Genomic DNA, 17500 nt, shown 5'->3' with positions numbered 1-17500 from the left:
GTGTGTGTGTGTATGTGTGCGGTGGATATGTGTGTGTGTCTGTGTGTGTGTGTATGTGTGCGTGTGTTTGTGTGTGTGTATGTTTGTGTGTGTGTATGTATGTGTGTGTGTATGTGTCTGTGTGTATGTGTGTGTTTGTGTGTGTGTATGTGTGTGTTTGTGTGTGTGTGTGTGTGTGTATGTGTTGTATGTCTGTTTGTGTGTGTGTATGTGTGGTTGTGTGTGCGTGTGTGTGTGTGCATGTGTGTGTGTGTGTATGCGTATGTGTGTGTGTGTGTGTGTGTGTGTATGTATGTGTATGTGTGTGTGTGTGTGAATGTGTGTGCATATATGTGTCTGTGTGTATATGGGGCATATGGTAGCCTAGTTGTTAAGGTGTTGGGCTACCAATCGGAAGGTTGTGAGTTTGATCCCAGGTCCACCAAGCTGCCACTGTGCCCTTAACCCTCAATTACTCAGCTGTATATAAATGAGATAATGCTAGTCGCTCTGGATAACTGCATCTGCCAAATGATGTGTGTGTGTGTGTGTGTGGCTTCATAGTTGTGTTATTACCAGATTCAGAGCCGGACTTTTCACACTGGGTGGTCTTTTTAGATCCAGTGACTCCACTGGGGTGACAGTAAAGGATGGGGTTAAACATCTAAAAAACACAGTACAAAATGTCAGAGCTACTTAACATTCGGCTAATTTTAATAAAATACTGTAATGGAACAAATTTAACGAATAAATGATCAACGAATGTCATTAAAGTTTGCTGGTTGTGGTCAGTGAGGGCAGGGACAAGTTATTTTCTGTTAGTTAGCATAACTAGCTTCTTCTGCATCTTCACATTGGTGAACTGCTCTTTCAAAATATCTTAGAGGTACAAACTGGAACCTGTATAACAAATGTATACAATCACAGATTTTACTATAGAGATTCTTCTACCATTTAAATATGATGAGATATTTGAGTAGATTCATGGTGTATAATCTCAGTTCCAGGTCCAGGTTGTAACACTACAACATGCAGAAAAGCTGAAGGGGGTGAAAACTTATGCAAGCTTTTGTATCCCATGTACATCTTATTTATACAGTGTTCATTTCAAACACTTTATTGTTTCCTGTAGATGTGTGTGTGTGTGTGTGTGTGTTAGGACAGAGAAAGTAAATGAGCTGAGTGTACGTGTGTCTGTGAGCGTTTTGACCTTGAACCTTTGTGCCCGATTTCTCTCTGTCTGTCTGTCTGTCTGTCTGGAATAAGATCAAGAGCTTAAAAAGGTGATAGATGACATCAGCTGTGTGTGTGCATGTGTGTGTGCGTGTGTGTGTGTCTGTGCATGTGTGTGTCTGTGCATGTGTGTGTGCATGTGTGTGTATGTGTGTGTATGTGTGTCTGTGTGCATGTGTGTCTGTGCATGTGTGTGTGTATGTGCGTGTGTGTGTGTATGTGTGTCTGTGTGCATGTGTGTGTGCCTGTGCATGTGTGTGCATGTGTGTGTGTTTTGTGTGCATGTGTGTGTCTGTGTGCATGTGTGTGTGTCTGTGCATGTGTGTGTATGTGTGCGTGTGTGTCTGTGCATGTGTGTATGTGCGTGTGTATGTGTGTGTGTCTGTGTGCATGTGTGTGTGTCTGTGCATGTGTGCGTGTGTGCTTGCATGTGTGTGCGTGTGTTTTGTGTGTGTCTGTGTGCATGTGTGTGTGTGTCTGTGCATGTGTGTTTTGTGTGTGTGTCTGTGCATGTGTGTGTGTCTGTGTGTTTGTGTCTGTGTGTGTGCATGTGTCTGTGTGTGCTTGCATGTGTGTCTGTGTGTGTGTCTGTGTGTGTGGTTTATATCATTAGCATTGATTTACTGTAAATGTGTGTGTGTTTTTAGTCTCTAGGTGTGAAGTTGTTACAACACACTCCTCAAAAATCCATTAAAGGTCCATCAGAGAGTCGTTAATTTTATTTCAACACTGTTACACAAATCTCACTCATGCTGATTCACTTGATCCTGCTGGCACTGATCAGGACCTGGAGAGATAAAGAGAAACTGTTCAGTTATGGAAGGAAAATACAAGCTAAAGCTAAAAAAATGTGAAATATCTATAAAAAATAAAAAATAAAAATGAGAGAATGGATTCAAAGTGACACGAGAGAGAGTTTTAAAATGACTGCTTTATAAAAAAGAAAAAATATTCTGGTCTTTTATACACCACAGCGCCCCCTGCTGGATAAAAATGTCTTAGGCGTTTATTGATTTCTCAACCTTCATCACAAACCTTTTTAATTTGAATTGTTTTTACTTTAAGTCAGTAAGATAAATATATTACAGGTGAACAGTCTATATTAAAGCACTGAACATCACAAGTATTTTTGCATTTTTCAAAAAGTGACATTTGTACAAAAAAGGCTTGATGTAATTAATCAAATTAAATACACAGTGCATACATTTGAACACTTAAAGACAAATCTGTAATATGTTTATATTAGAAATTAATGTTCAAAAATCTTCAACAATGTTTCTAAAGATAAGTTTAACCACGAAAACACTACGAGGTGTAATAAATGATCATTTAGACAGATTTATTCAGTCTGAAATTCAATGTTTCTTATAATAATTATAATAAAAATATTTTGGGAATTTGTTTTATAGAATTAGAGACAAGTTTTAATGTGTAACATGAACATGTCTAGAATGTGTTTCATTCTGTGGTGTTTATAAAGGAAATGAGCGACACACTGAATTCTCAGAACACGGCGACTTTCTGACCAGAATATTGAGAATAATCCGAACGCTTTACTGTTTCTACACCAGGCTTAGTAACAGCCATGATGATAATAGTCTGTATTTAAGACGTGTCTCAAACACACCATCAGTCTCATCTTAATTTCTGTAGGAATATGAGCATGAGGAAGTGTGTGTGTGTGTGTGTGTGTGTGTGTGTGTGTGTGTGTGTGTGTGTGTGTGTGTGTGTGTGTGTGTGTGTGTGTGTGAAATGTTTCAGGTATATGTAGCATCGCAATCTGAGAGATGATTAAACAGAATTGTATCAGAAAGTAAAGTGTAAACTGAACTGCTGGAGCTGAGGCCACTTATTTTACAGTAAATCATCAGAAATCTTCCTGTGTCATGGTTATAATCCTCACTTAGTTACGAGTGAGTGGATGAAGCTTGTAAAAAAAAGAGTACAAAATATTATAATAAACACATATTTTCTTCTTCACTACATGCAAATTAAATGTGAAAAGTTTTTGGCTCAATTTTTATACAACGTCAACAAAGAAAAAACACAAAGGGGTTTATAGATTATAAATCTGTTTGTGCATAATATAGGATAAAGGTTGTGTGTGTGTGTGTGTGTGTGTGTGTGTGTGTGTGTGTGTGTGTGTGTGTGTGTGTGTGTAAACAGATCTTATTCCATTATAAACCAGTCAGACCAGATATGACTCACATACAAGCAGATTTACAGTCCATGTGTGTGTGTGTCTGTGTCTTTGTGTGTGAGTGTGAGTGTGTGTGTGTCTTTGTGTGTGTGTGTTTGCAGTACTTTAATATTTACAATATGCCCTAGAGTAAAGATCAGAGGCTGATCTACACCTTACACACACAGACAAGCCAGTCCAGTTTTTTTTTCCTCCCTTACGTCATTAGTGACCCTCAGTCTGTGTGCTGATGTGTGTGTGTGTGTGTGTGTGTGTGTGTGTGTGTGTGTGTGAGTGAGGTTAATGTGTGTTTAACATGAATTACACACTTGTCTACAAGGGAATTTCTGATTCAGTTAACAGTACACACAACAGTCACAATCTGTGTGTGTTAATGTGTGAGAGCGCTGATGAGGTCATCAAGTGGCGCCATCTCTGAAGCCTCCATCAGTCTGAATGTGTGGCTGAAGGTGATGAAGTGAGTGAGGAGTGTGTTGAGGTGCGGGTGGATGTCCACAGCCACGGCGTCTCTGTAGTGAGCACTGTACAGGTGCGACAGAGTCCGAAACAGCAGCAGGAACACCTTCTGGACCAGGAACATGAATCCATTTGGAAATTTTACACCTGCACACACACACACACACACACACACACACACACACACACACACATAACAGAAGTCCTCTTACAAACATGCAAATGATATCAAAATTTGATAAAAATGATTGCTGACTGTGTTACACTATGTTCTGTGTGTGTGTGTGTGTGTGTGTGTGTGTGTGTGTGTGTGTGTGTGTGTGTGTGTGTGTGTTACCTGCCCTGGTGGGAAAGACGTTCTCATCTGTGAGCAGTTCTTGAACGTAGGACATGGCGTAATCTGTATAGAGAGGAGCCGAACACTTCAACTTCTTCCCATGTTCATCTGTCCATTCATACACCCTACAGACACACACACACACATCATATACAGTACATAATATGTTTGTGTGTGTGTGTGTGTGTGTGTGTGTGTTGTTGTTTTACTCCTCACTTATTTCCTGGTCCTTTAGCCATTGGACAGCTGGTCGAGGTGCAGAATTCAGACAGAGCGCTTGAGATGAGATTAATATTCTTAAAGAATGAGATAGCTGAAATTAAAGCGTTTAAACACACACACACACACACACACACACACACACACACACACACACACACACACAATGATTTTTTGTCTTTAACAGATAAAGGATGACTGTTAAGTCATTGGTCATGTGTGTGAATGTGTGTGTGTGTGTGTGTGTGTGTGTGTGTTTCTCACCATTAAAGGCCAGCCACTCGTTCTGGTCGAGGCCGTGTGGTAGAGCAGACAGTGTGAACAGATCGACATCTGAAATGCGTTCTCTCAGGAAGTGATCCTGCAGGGACGCCTTTTCTTGTAGAGCTGGAGCTTTTTGAACATTATTGTTCTTCCTGAGTCCCACACACACACACACACACACAAACACACACACATACACACACATGACCAATGAATTTTTCCAAGTTGCTTATAGGGATTGTTATGATCTTAAAACATTTTTACTTTGTGTTGGTGAAAGATCTCTAAGGATGTACAGAGATTTAATCAGGAAGAGACTCGTACGTCTGCATTCATGTCTCTGGAACATCACTTCATCAGTGACACTGACATGACACTCCAATCTACAACAGGTACCGCAGCTAGGATATCAGATTAACTGAATAGCTTCTGACTTAAATAATAATAATAATAATAATAATAATAATAATGAGAAGAGGAATTCTCACTAAGTAGCATCAGGTTGGTGTCTGTGTGTGTGCGTGTGTGTGTGTTTGTGTGTGTTTGTGTGTGTGTGTGTTTGTGTGTGTGTTTGTGTGTCTGTGTGTGTGTTTGTGTGTGTTTTTGTGTGTGTGTGTTTGTGTGTTTGTGTGTCTGTGTGTGTGTTTGTGTGTGTTTTTGTGTGTGTGTGTCTGTGTGTGTTTGTGTGTGTTTTTGTGTGTGTGTGTGTCTGTGTGTGTGTGTCTGTGAGTGTGTTTGTGTGTGTTTTTGTGTGTGTGTGTTTTTGTGTGTGTCTGTGTGTGTGTGTGTGTGTGTGTCTGTGAGTGTGTTTGTGTGTGTTTTTGTGTGTGTGTGTGTCTGTGTGTTTGTGTGTGTGTGTGTTTTTGTGTGTGTGTTTTTGTGTGTGTGTTTTTGTGTGTGTGTGTGTTTTTGTGTGTGTGTGTTTTTGTGTGTGTGTTTTTGTGTGTGTGTGTTAGCACATTCCTCCTGTATCATCACTCACTGTCAGGTTCGACTGCATGTTTTGTTTATTGTGAAACAGAAATCCAAAGATATTTTAATTTTTATAGAAATTCTCTTTCATACAATTCACTTTTATATTATTTATAATTACAGAAACCTACAAATTCACTTCGAATCTGATGTGAAAACATTTCATTTAGCAACACACACACAGGAATAATGTATGACGTGTGTGTTTATCAGTCAGAACAAGGCCACAGACACACACACACACACACACACACACACACACACATACACAGACACACACACACACACACAGTTTTTTCCTGTGAATGTTTGGTCAGTTTCACATTGAATTCAGGATGGATGTTATCAGGACTTTCCCTCAGTGTGTAAATATATATGGTAACAGAGCGAGAGCATGTGTGTGTGTGTGTGTGTGTGTGTGTGTGTGCATGTGTACGTGGGTTTGCAGTGTGACAACTGTTTTGCATGTAGTAAAATTAGCACATTAGCACAACGTTATAGTTTCTTTACAGCATTCAGAGTGAAGTGTAGAGTCATGATGGTCAGAAACAAAAAAATAAATGAATCAAAGGATAAATGTGTGTGTGTGCGCCTGTGTGTGTGTGTGTGTGTGTGTGTGTATGTGTGTGTGTGTGTATGATGTGCTAAAGGAGTCTCCAGTGTGATCTCTGTGTCTCTTAAGAACTGACGTAAACATTCAGTTCTTAAACATTCAGTTCTTAAACATTCAGTTCTTAAACATTCAGTTCTTGTTCAATGTTCATTAAGGGTTTGAAAATTAAGAGTTCTTAAGGAAACCCTCTGTTGTAGATTTCTACTCAGAACATAGAACCTTCAAGAGTTCTTTAAGAGTTCTTTAAAGCAGAACTGCTAATGGTTCTAGGTCTAAGAGACGGAGATGAGACGTGTTATTCTTTATAAATAATACAGTTGCTACACTTTACAAAAAGATGTTTAAAGTTTAAGGTTCTATGAGGAACCCTTAAACAAAAGGTTTTTCATCATGTCCATCCATCAAACCTCTCAGCATTCATTCATTTCATCGTCATGGTCTCCTAGAATATTTAGAACTTTAAAGGGTTCTCAGTTCCTTCTGCTGGAAACCTTAATGATTTTATGTAGACCTACATTACAGGGTATCTCTATCAGGATGGGTTCCTAGTAGAATTATTTTAGAAGTCCAGGACTCCAAAGAAGTATCCAGTGAACATGTAAAAAACCCTGAAGAACCCTTTATTTAAGAAGGACAACTGAAGGAGTGGGGCTAGAGCTTCAACTTTGCAGGAACTATGAGAAGAACCCCATTAAGGTTCCCATGAAGAAACAGACTGAAGCTGCAAATTATTCACAGATTTTAAAAACGTTCCATGAAAACATGAAACCAAACCCGTCTGAACTCAAGCTGACTTTCCCAGAAGCTGGACGTTCTAGTTCTAGTCAAGGAGAAACAGAAAGGCACGTGTTCCACCAGTGTTTAACTAGGCTGCCGTTCTGTTTGCTTTGGCTGTAGTAGAGTAGCTGGTGGGTAGAACCACGTTTGCATCGATTTCACCAAGTGATGATTTATACATCATTGTGAGTCAGTCTGATGAGCCGACGGTTCTTCTGTCGGTCTCTGAGTCACCGATCGGTTCTGTGACTGAAAACTCAGCTGGAAAGCGATCGCAGGAACACACACTGTGGAAGTCAGTCTGTGGATCGAGGCCAAACATGAGGAAGCAGTTGTGGTGGTGACGGAGGTGGAGCATGGTAGCAGTTCCACATGTCACTCCCGGTTCTGTTAGAACCATTTAAACACAGAACAGTGCAGATTTACAGATACGGAAACGCGGCGAGGACGTCAGCGGTGCCGCAGAACCACGTGGCAGCACTTTGGAGAAACTATGTTGATCTGATGACGCAGTTTGTGACCCAGGAGCAAACTGTTACAGATCCATAATCAGCCGACAGAACCCGAAGGTGCTGCGTAGACCCCTTCAAATGTGCTGTTTTCTGATATAAAAACACTCATTTATCGGGTTCTACATTTTGTAAGCGTGTAAAAGCTTCAGCACAGAACTGAAATGGAACAATTTTGCTTCCTAAATGTGTTCTAGAACCGTTTCAGAAACGAAAACCAACCGCAGTAGGAATCCACTTAGAACCTTTAAGGATTCAACCAGAGAAACAACAAAGAATGTAAAGAAAGTAGAACTCTAAGAGTAGAACACATTCCCTTTAAAAGAAAGAAAAAAAAACAGTTTAATGATCCCTAAAAGACACTAAAACGTTCTGCTGTCCTTTATAAAACCTTTAAGGTTCATCAGAAGGGACAATAACAGAAGAACTCTAAAGAATAAAGCCGTACAGCACTGACACTGGAGACTCCTTCCTTTAATGTGAAAATAAACATCTTCTTACACACCATATGAGCTGTGAATCCTCTGTTGCTATAGAAACCATAAGGTATCAGTCCAGAACTCAGCAGCATGAATGAACTCACTAATATTTTATAACATGATCCTTCTCGCTTCCTGTCGTGCTCACAGTCTGTAAATACACCGAGAAGTGTTTATCTATAAACAGGTGCAGCGTGCTGCATCACACACACACACACACACACACACACACACACACACACACACACACACACACACACAAATCCTAAGGATCGTTTCTATCCTTATGAGGACCTTCCTTACGCATAATCATTAATGCAGCTGATTAACACTATGCTAAATAAACTCTAAGCTCTAAAAAGTAAATGTTCAACTGTTTTTAAAAAAGTTAGAATTTATTATATTATATTATTTATTTATTATTTTAGATTAGAATTAAATATATACAAAAAGCAAAAAAGCAGATTTCTTCATGGGGACCAGTCAAATGTCCCCACAAGCTCAAAACTGTCAGATATAATATATAATCTCACCAAGATATAAACACACACACACATACACACACACACACACAAACACACACACACAAAAACACACACACAGAACTTTTCTTCTTCACATTCTTGCTTTTTTCAGAAGGTGTGTGTTTATATGTGTAAAGTGTTTGTATAGTGTGTGTGTGTGTGTGTGTGTGTGTGTGTGTGTGTAGAGAGTCACACTCACAGTTTCAGCGTGTTGATGTCTTTGTGGTTCTCTGCAGTCAGAGTGTGTGAAGCCTCGTCCCCAGAGCCAATAAAACTCTGACATCCCCCCATAGCAAGAGAGGAGCCTCTCCATGAGACGACTTCTTTCCCTCCTCTCTCTCTCTCTCTCTCTCTCTCTCTCTGTCCTCACAGATTCATGCTCTTACACACTCCCTCACACTTCATTTTAGTCCACAAGTCCACGTCAGGCGTGTTAAGTTCTCCTGTCCGTCTGTGTGATTTCTGCCTTTCTCCACACCCCAGACTGTGCTCTCTCTCTCTCTCTCTCTCTCTCTCTCTCTCACACACACACACACACACTCAAAGCAGACAGACAGGTTCCACAAGTGCTGAGAAAATATTTACACACACACACACACACACACACACACACACACACACACACACACACACACACAAGCCCACCCCTAACCCAACACATGGCTCTTCCTTTTTTACCCCAGAAGCCCCTCCCTCCTGACGTGTCACTTCTCTCCTCTAGGTGCGCTGTGGTCCTCGGTTCTCCTACACAGTCTCAATAAATCATTCTTCAAAGCCCAGAGCGTCTGGTGCTCAGAACCATGTACAGTTTGCATGTCAGATATTTTGAACTCCTGTCTTCTTTCGTTCTAGTTCTGTTATTCTGGAAAAAATCTGAAGACCTCAGCATCTACATCTAATATTACACATTTAGGTAAAAGGTTTTAGTTCCTTATGAGAACTTTGGAGAACTAAAGGTTTTATTCTTCTTCACTGGTTCTTCTCTGCAGCCACTCTGAGCATTGTTCACAAACAGGGCCTTAAAATCGTGATTTTGTTTGTTGAAGGTTTTGTTTAGAACCTACAAGGTTCCATGTAGAATCTCTTGAGAAAAATAAGCTCATCATTCAAGAAGCACCACAAGCAGTCACTGGTTGTCCCTCTGGGAACCCTTAAAGGTTTTATATACAGTAGATAAAACCTTTACTCGTGGTCTCTTTTTTCTTCTCTGTATTTATACATTGTGTTGTGTTTATACTGTATAATATTTTATGTCTCTATTCTTTTATATATTTGCATTTCTTTCTCTTTGCTGCTGTAACAGAGAAATTTCCCCATGTGGGACGAATAAAGGTCTTATCTTATCTTCATTCATTCATTCATCTTCTACCGCTTATCCGAACTACCTCGGGTCACGGGGAGCCTGTGCCTATCTCAGGCGTCATCGGGCATCAAGGCAGGATACACCCTGGACGGAGTGCCAACCCATCACAGGGCACACACACACACACTCTCATTCACTCACGCAATCACACACTACGGACAATTTTCCAGAGATGCCAATCAACCTACCATGCATGTCTTTGGACCGGGGGAGGAAACCGGAGTACCCGGAGGAAACCCCCGAGGCACGGGGAGAACATGCAAACTCCACACACACAAGGTGGAGGCGGGAATCGAACCCCAACCCTGGAGGTGTGAGGAGAACGTGCTAACCACTAAGTCACCGTGCCCAGATTCAGATTATTCTGAAGAAATGTATTTTTTCTTGCAGTTGATTTAAACACCGTCTGAACTTCGAGATAATTTCGATCCGTCTTCGTGCGTAATAAATAAAACGCGACAATTTAACACGTCTGAAATGTTTATTGATTCAATGAAGCCGAAAGTACAGTATTGAATTATAATCATTTAAAAAATAATAATCAGATTCATTTTACAACAAACACACAAGCTGGAGGCCGGAGACGTGACGAGACCGCAGCAGAGGGACACCGGAGTTGTGTTCATTTACACGTCAGCATTTTGTTTACACACATACACAACATCATTTATTTATTTATTTATTTATCGATCAGGTGGACTATAACCCTGACTCATACACACATCATAATGAATCATAATATCGTGTTTAAAAAAAAGTGCTTTTAAGACAACCTGAAAAAAAGAAGGTTGGACACAGGGACAGTTTTAATATCAGTATAATTATAATTATATAATAATCATTAATTCTAACGTTTATTCATAAAGAGAACGGCGTAAAAATACATGACTGCAGCTACGATCACTAATAATCTATTCGAATATTTACTACACATTATTTTGTACAGATTTTACAAACAGGAAGTCGTATGCTACCGTAATCTGCACCGCAAAAAGAACAGCCGCATAAACACCATGACAAAAAGTGCACAGAATCTGGAAGACGGCATGAAAGAGAAAAGAACAACGAACCAAAACGGATCATCAGAAGGTAATGACTCTAAAGCTCACACACACATGAGCAAGGGACAGAAATCTGTTTTAAAGACAAAAAGAAAGGGAATAAATGGTGTGATCACGTCCCGATGAACAACTCTATTCTCAACTCAGGACATTTATGGTCAATTTGCTTAAAACAACAAACAAACAAACAAACAAAAAAAACTAAGAAAAATCAAACACTCGACCTGTACGTGTCTGTATATAACATACAAACATCCAGCTCCATCTCTTCATCATAGTCATCATCATCACCGTCAAAATCATTCATTTATCTTTATCCTCCGTATGATCATCCATTATCATTGTCTTCATCATCATCATCATCATCATCATCTAACTTCTGGTTTCAAGAATGAAATTTTTAAAGTGCAACAACTGATAAAGATGAAAAATGTGCAAATTCATACATCATTTAAAACACAGTGTGTGTGTGTGTGTGTGTAGTGAAAGCAAAGCCACTGAAATATCACCTCAAATTATTGCCTCCAAACTCTCTCACACTGAAGCGTTGTATTTCATCATCACGTACACGGTGTTACTGCTTATATTACGCCCAGTCGTGTAGTGTGTAATAACTGAAGCTGATTTTAGACGTGTTTAAGGGTAAAACACACACACGCGCACACACACGCACACCTCATCATCACCATACCTGAGAAAACTAGCTACCTTCCACAACACATTCATAAGCCTGACATAACCATGTCATAACTGTGTTATAAGCCGCCAGAATAATTTACAACCAATCACAGAACACATGACTTTTTTGCTGCACACATCATCACGTAACATGTTTCAGCCAGTGAGAGATGAAGATGTTCTGTGGTCATAGCCTTGTCGTGACTGTTCATAAGGCATGAATTAAAATTTACAAACAAGTAACAGTAACATCACAGTTACGCCACTGCATATAAAGCAGGACATATTCTACAATGAGTTATGGTGTGGTTATGTCATGCTTATAACATCTGAGAAAAACAGGTTTGCATACACACACACAAGCACGCGCACACACACTCACAAATTAACAGCGCTACACAATAAGCCTTATTGCACATTCATTTTATTCAGTCCACGTACATGGGGTCTTTATAACACATTCATAACGCTGTGCACTGTTTATTATTACACATCAACCCCAGAACCATAGTTTCCTTTCCCAGAGAGCTGAAGTTATATTTTCTCCTCTTGCAAGTCTTTATATTGTCTTTGATAACGCACCTTTAAACTCTTATAACTGTTCTATAAAGCGTCCACATTACACTAAGTCGTCTTTCTTCACTGAAAGGGTCTTCATTTGATTTATGTTTCAATAAATTTATCCTGAAGTTTGATGTTCTTCAAACGAAACACTTTCAACCCAACGTTCTCTCAGAGGAACCTCAGAAGAACTCTTAAAGGTTCTAGATGTTCTGAGCTTGTGGAGGAAAGATCGAAAAAGACTAACAGAACACTAAGAGTTATTTATTTAATTATATATTATTCACCAAAATGATATTCACAACCTCCACCCACCAATATAGCACAGTGCAAAAGTCTTGGCACCCTCTCATTAAAATACATCTACAGTTTTACGGTTGCTTCTTGTACGTTTTACGTTTTTATCTTTTTGAACGCAGTTCCTTCGTTTTTGTTGACTGTTTTCTTTTTAGAGTCATTTGTCTTAGTTACTTCCTCAACAGAAGATGTTTAAAGAAGGATTAAAGAGTTTCTGAGGACCATGAAATAAAAATAAAAATAAAAAAATAAACTCGATATCAGGACAATTTTTTTTCTGGTTAGTGTTCACATTAATATATCGTCAAAAATACAAAATTAATCAGAAACAGAAATAAAAAAAAGAATCAGAAAAATTGTGATTTTTTTTACATTTAATTTACAAATGTACACTTTTTGTTCTTAAACAATAAACGAATAACGCTTGACACGTTCCGCTCCTCCTGCTTCTCTGTAATCGTCTCCTTACAGAATTTCTTCCTCACAGTTCGTACCTCGGCTGAACTAATAGACGTGGACAGGTTTATAAAAACAAACAAACTCATAAAGCTTCATGAACTCAGATTAAACAGAAGCGTCATAAACCTGTTATAGAGACTCCAGCATTGCTTTGTGAATGTGTTATAAAGAGCCAGTGCACGTAGCTGTAAGATATAAAGCCACACTAACGCTAGGTTTTAGCTGTTCTTCTGTTTCTATACATTATAACTGCAGTAATCCGCATTATTACGCCTCAATGCCGCAGCCTGCTTCTCAGCTGAGACGCTCGGCTGTCTTTCCATCCACAGTCAGAACTTTAACACGCTCAGCGGAAACGGATGTGTGGTGTTGTGGGCGGGGCAGTGATGATGTCATAAACACCGGGAGGAGACTCTACGAGCGTCTTCATTGGACCACTATAGCTGGAGTTTTCCCTAAAGAAAGATAGAGGGATGAAGTCAAGCCAGCTGTGATGTAAACATGTAAATGATGAAATGACTCGAATACTCACACGTTCACCATCAGTCTGCTTTCTGCTCCGCTGATGGAGGAGGTTCAGCCACGACGCCTGAAGATTTAGTGTCCGCATCTCTGTGGAGTTCAGGAGGAAATAAAGAGCGTGTCAGGAACACAGAAATCTTACACACGTCTGTACAGTCGCCATTGTGTGAGAGTTCGAGACTGTGTGTGTGAGAGAGTGTGTGTAAGTGTGAGTAATTGTGTTTGTGAGAGAGAGAGAGAGAGAGAGAGAGAGAGAGAGAGAGTGTGTGTAATTGTGTGAGAGAGTGTATGTGTGTGTGTGTGAGAGAGTGTTTGTGTGTGTGTGAGAGAGTGTGTGTGTAATTGTGTGTGTGAGTGTGTGTGTGAGTGTGTGAGTAATTGTGTGTGTGAGAGACAGAGTGTGTGTGAGTAATTGTGTGTGTGTGAGTAATTGTGTGTGTGAGTGTGTGAGTAATTGTGTGTGTGAGAGAGACTGTGTGTGTGTGTGAGTAATTGCGTGTGAGAGAGTGTGTGTATGAGTAATTGTGTGTGTGAGAGAGAGTGTGTGTGTGAGTAATTGTGTGTGTGAGAGAGTGTGTGTGTGTGAGTAATTGTGTGTGAGAGTGTGTGTGTGTGTGTGAGTAATTGTGTGTGTGAGAGAGAGTGTGTGTGTGAGTAATTGTGTGTGTGAGAGAGAGAGTGTGTGTGTGTGTGTGAGTAATTGTGTGTGTGAGAGAGAGTGTGTGTGTGTGTGTGAGTAATTGTGTGTGTGTGTGAGTAATTGAGAGAGAGAGAGAGAGAGAGTGTGTGTGTGTGTTTGTTTACCGGTTAAAGAGTGTTTTCTCAGTTTTGGTGTCTACTCTGTCTGTAGTGTTCTCCTTGTCACCGGTGCTGTCGCTCCTCTCTTCCTCATCCTCACTGTCAGAGCCGCTGGAGCTGCTGTCTGATGCCACCAGAGGAGCTTTCCTTGCTCCACACACACTCCACACACATGCTGCAGAGCCCCTAGCTGAAGCACACACACACACACACACACACACACACACACACTTACTCCTTATAGAACTGATGTGTAAATCAGAGCTGAATAAACAGAGCCCACTTTCTCACCGCCTTTATCCTGGTTCTGTTTCTCTGAGTTCTCCGAGTCAACAGGAGAGCTGCAGCGAGCTCCAGAGTCTGAGCTACAGAAGAAGAATATACATAATAAATAAAACAATATATAATATAATATAAGCTTTTCCATTGTCAACAAAATGACTAGTATATATATATATATACACACACACACACACACACACACACATATTTATAAATTGAAGCTTAAATAACTGTTACATTAATTTAAAGAAAAACTAACATTTCTGTGAACTGTTAAAAATGAAGGTTCCAGAAAGAACTGAAAAGGCCACAGAACCATATTTAGTTCCCTAAAGAACCTGTCAGTAAATTTCTGGGTCATAAAGAACTTTGTAGTTTGAAGGATTTTTAAAATATAAAAAGAAAGTTTTATAGAACCAGAGAACCGTAAACCCTGACAAAGAACCGACAGATGATTGGCTCGGACTCTGAGGGCAAAATCTCTTCACTAATCATTTTTGCTTCTTGACTTTACGACCAAATCTGATTAAATACACCGACTAAAGGTTAATTAACCCAAACGCAGTCTGCTGCCCCGTGTGGTGAAAGAAAAATGTAGGCTGAAGTCTCTCTGATCACAGAGCTGGTATGGGGCAGTTAACAAGTCTATCCCTACCCCCGGAGCTGGGGTTTGAGAAGAGAAGAGAAGAGAGAAGAGAAGAGAAGAGAGAAAAGAGAAGAGAAGAGAAGAGAGAAGAGAGAACAGAGGAGGAGAAGAGAAGAGAAGAGAAGAGAAGAGAAGAAGAGAGGAGAAGAGAAGAGAAGAGAAGAGAAGAGAAGAAGAGAGAAGAGAAGAAGAGAGAAGAGAAGAAGAGAGAAGAGAAGAGGAGAAGAGAAGAAAGTGTGATGTCACCAGCAGAAAGGTTGGAAGTCCGTAAACGTGGCCCAGCCTTTATCCTCGCTGTCGTTTAGAGGTACCGTAGTTCCGCCCCACACGCCGGACCCGCTGTCGATGGCCACGCCCGCAAAGTCTGCCTTAAAGTTAAAATCATCCTCAAAACTCGCCACCCAACCTGGACCTGTGAGCACACACACACACACACACACACACACACACACACACACACACACACAATAAAGAAATAAAGCGCTGAGTGACAGTGTGGTGATGAAGCATAACCTCCTCTGTGTCTACACTTATAAAGCCCTGACACTGGAGACTGGTTCCACATGATAAACATCATCAGTAGAACCCTCACTCTGTGGAAGGCTGCTGTCCTTGTCTCCATCTTCACTCCTGCTGTTATCCAGAATCTGTCTGCAGTCAGGAAAACACTCCAGGTCAGGTGACCCCAAGCGCCTCAGAGCCCCGCCCTCTACATCGCTCCTCAGCGTCGACGTCACTCCGAACCTCCGGAGAGACAAAGAAAGTTCAGCAAGATCATGACGTCATTTCCTGTTTCTAAATTCTTTAAAGCTGCTTTTTGTTAAAAGTGTAATACAAACGAATTTCCAGCATTTTTTACAAACAGAATAAATAAATAATAATAAAAAAAAAAGATTTAATTTTAATTTAAATCTGTGAAATTCACCTGGTTCTAGATTTCACTTGAGTTGCATAGTTGATTTCTTTGTCCTCCCAGATGTCCTCTTCCTCATCCGCATCATCAAACGGACGGATTTTCTCCTTAGTGCAGGACTGAAACATCCCTGTGCTCGGCTGATACACACACACGTACACACACACACACACACACGTACGTACACACACACACACACGTACACACACGTACACACACACACACACACGCGTACACACACACACACGTACACACACGTACACACACGCGTACACACACACACGTACACACACACGCGTACAAACACACGCGTATACACACACGCGTACACACACGCATACACACACGCATACACACACGCATACACACACACGCATACACACACACGCATACACTTTAAATATTGCAGTTATTTTGTAATAATTAAAAATAAAAAGTGTAAAATGAAATCAGATTAAAGAGGAAGAAACTCACGCCTTCATCCACCAGATTACATTTAATCCCTCCAATTCGATTAAACGCTGCACTGAAAAACAAACATACACACAACTTAAACCTCACACTGACTAAAAATACAATCATCACACACACACACACACTACACAATACACACACACAGATGATGGCACAGTGAAATAATCAGTCACTAAAATAGATTGAGAGCATCACAAAATCCCAGGTACAAAATGAATCCCAGATGTTCTGAATGTTCATCATCAGAATCAGTGATGGAGATATTTGTATAATGAGGAAGTGAAGTTACTTGATGCCATCATCGTGTTCTCCAAACTCATCATCATTAAATCCAAACTGGTCAACAAAGTTTGCAGTCATCTGCTGGATCTGGTAGTCAGAAAAGACCTGAAACACACATACAGATGCAGCGGCTCAAAGTTGTTCTTTTCCAACGTGTGACTGACCTTAGTCAGACTTTCATCACACCTTTATCACACGTTTAGCAGACTTTTGTCATGAGCCCCCCTCTCTACAGGCAATGAAGGACGTGAGAATATTCTAATGTAACCATCCCCATTTTTAGCTGTTGTAATGCAATTCCAGGGCACAAACAGAAGATGGGACTTTGCTCACAAATACTTTCTGACCCTGACTTTACAGGTCAGAGACAACATTTTTTTAAGAGTATAGAAGCAGTTTTCTCTTTCACCTTTTACTTGTCCAGCAGGAAGATAGTAGGAAGGACCTGAAACTTTAATGTCATTATCACACACTGGAGAGAGACAGACATATGGATGTTGTATTTGGTGACACTGTGGGTTTTGAATTTGTGCAAAACATCCATATATATATATATATATATATATATATATATATATATATATATATATATATATATATAT

General features: G+C 40.1%; 2 protein-coding genes across 2 annotated transcripts in view; both read right to left on the bottom strand.

Moving 5' to 3' along the window:
* Positions 1–2882: 2882 nt before the first annotated feature.
* On the bottom strand, positions 2883–9122 carry LOC132851781 (MOB kinase activator 2). The gene is made up of 5 exons (XM_060878785.1): positions 8762–9122; positions 4689–4840; positions 4422–4518; positions 4206–4330; positions 2883–4015 (listed from the first exon to the last, which is right to left on the bottom strand). Exons 1-5 carry the CDS (start codon positions 8851–8853, stop codon positions 3783–3785), a joined length of 699 nt encoding a protein of 232 aa, XP_060734768.1. The 5' UTR covers positions 8854–9122; the 3' UTR covers positions 2883–3782.
* A 1265-nt stretch (positions 9123–10387) lies between these two features.
* ppp6r2b (protein phosphatase 6, regulatory subunit 2b) overlaps positions 10388–17500 on the bottom strand; it is an 18348-nt gene continuing 11235 nt past the window's right edge. Inside the window, exons 14-22 of the mRNA XM_060878784.1 lie at positions 16906–17003; positions 16617–16668; positions 16155–16282; positions 15822–15973; positions 15476–15641; positions 14593–14666; positions 14308–14491; positions 13514–13593; positions 10388–13436 (exon numbers count right to left, since the gene is read on the bottom strand). Coding sequence (XP_060734767.1) covers positions 13524–13593; positions 14308–14491; positions 14593–14666; positions 15476–15641; positions 15822–15973; positions 16155–16282; positions 16617–16668; positions 16906–17003 — 924 coding nt within the window. The 3' untranslated portion in view covers positions 10388–13436; positions 13514–13523. The remainder of the gene's footprint in view (positions 13437–13513; positions 13594–14307; positions 14492–14592; positions 14667–15475; positions 15642–15821; positions 15974–16154; positions 16283–16616; positions 16669–16905; positions 17004–17500) is intronic.

The sequence above is a fragment of the Tachysurus vachellii genome, chromosome 9 (assembly GCF_030014155.1).
Source record: "Tachysurus vachellii isolate PV-2020 chromosome 9, HZAU_Pvac_v1, whole genome shotgun sequence".
Taxonomy (NCBI): Eukaryota; Metazoa; Chordata; class Actinopteri; order Siluriformes; family Bagridae; genus Tachysurus; species Tachysurus vachellii.
This window is presented reverse-complemented; position numbering and strand designations above follow the sequence as displayed.

What these genes read in the sequence shown, in the direction of transcription:
- LOC132851781 (XM_060878785.1), bottom strand. Translation starts at nt 8,853, where the DNA reads ATGGGGGGATGTCAGAGTTTTATTGGCTCTGGGGACGAGGCTTCACAC. An exon ending in GACATCAACACGCTGAAACT is followed by an intron (nt 4,841 to 8,761) that starts GTGAGTGTGACT and finishes TGTGGGACTCAG; the next exon opens with GAAGAACAATAATGTTCAAA. An exon ending in CGTCTTTCCCACCAGGGCAG is followed by an intron (nt 4,016 to 4,205) that starts GTAACACACACA and finishes GTGTGTGTGCAG; the next exon opens with GTGTAAAATTTCCAAATGGA.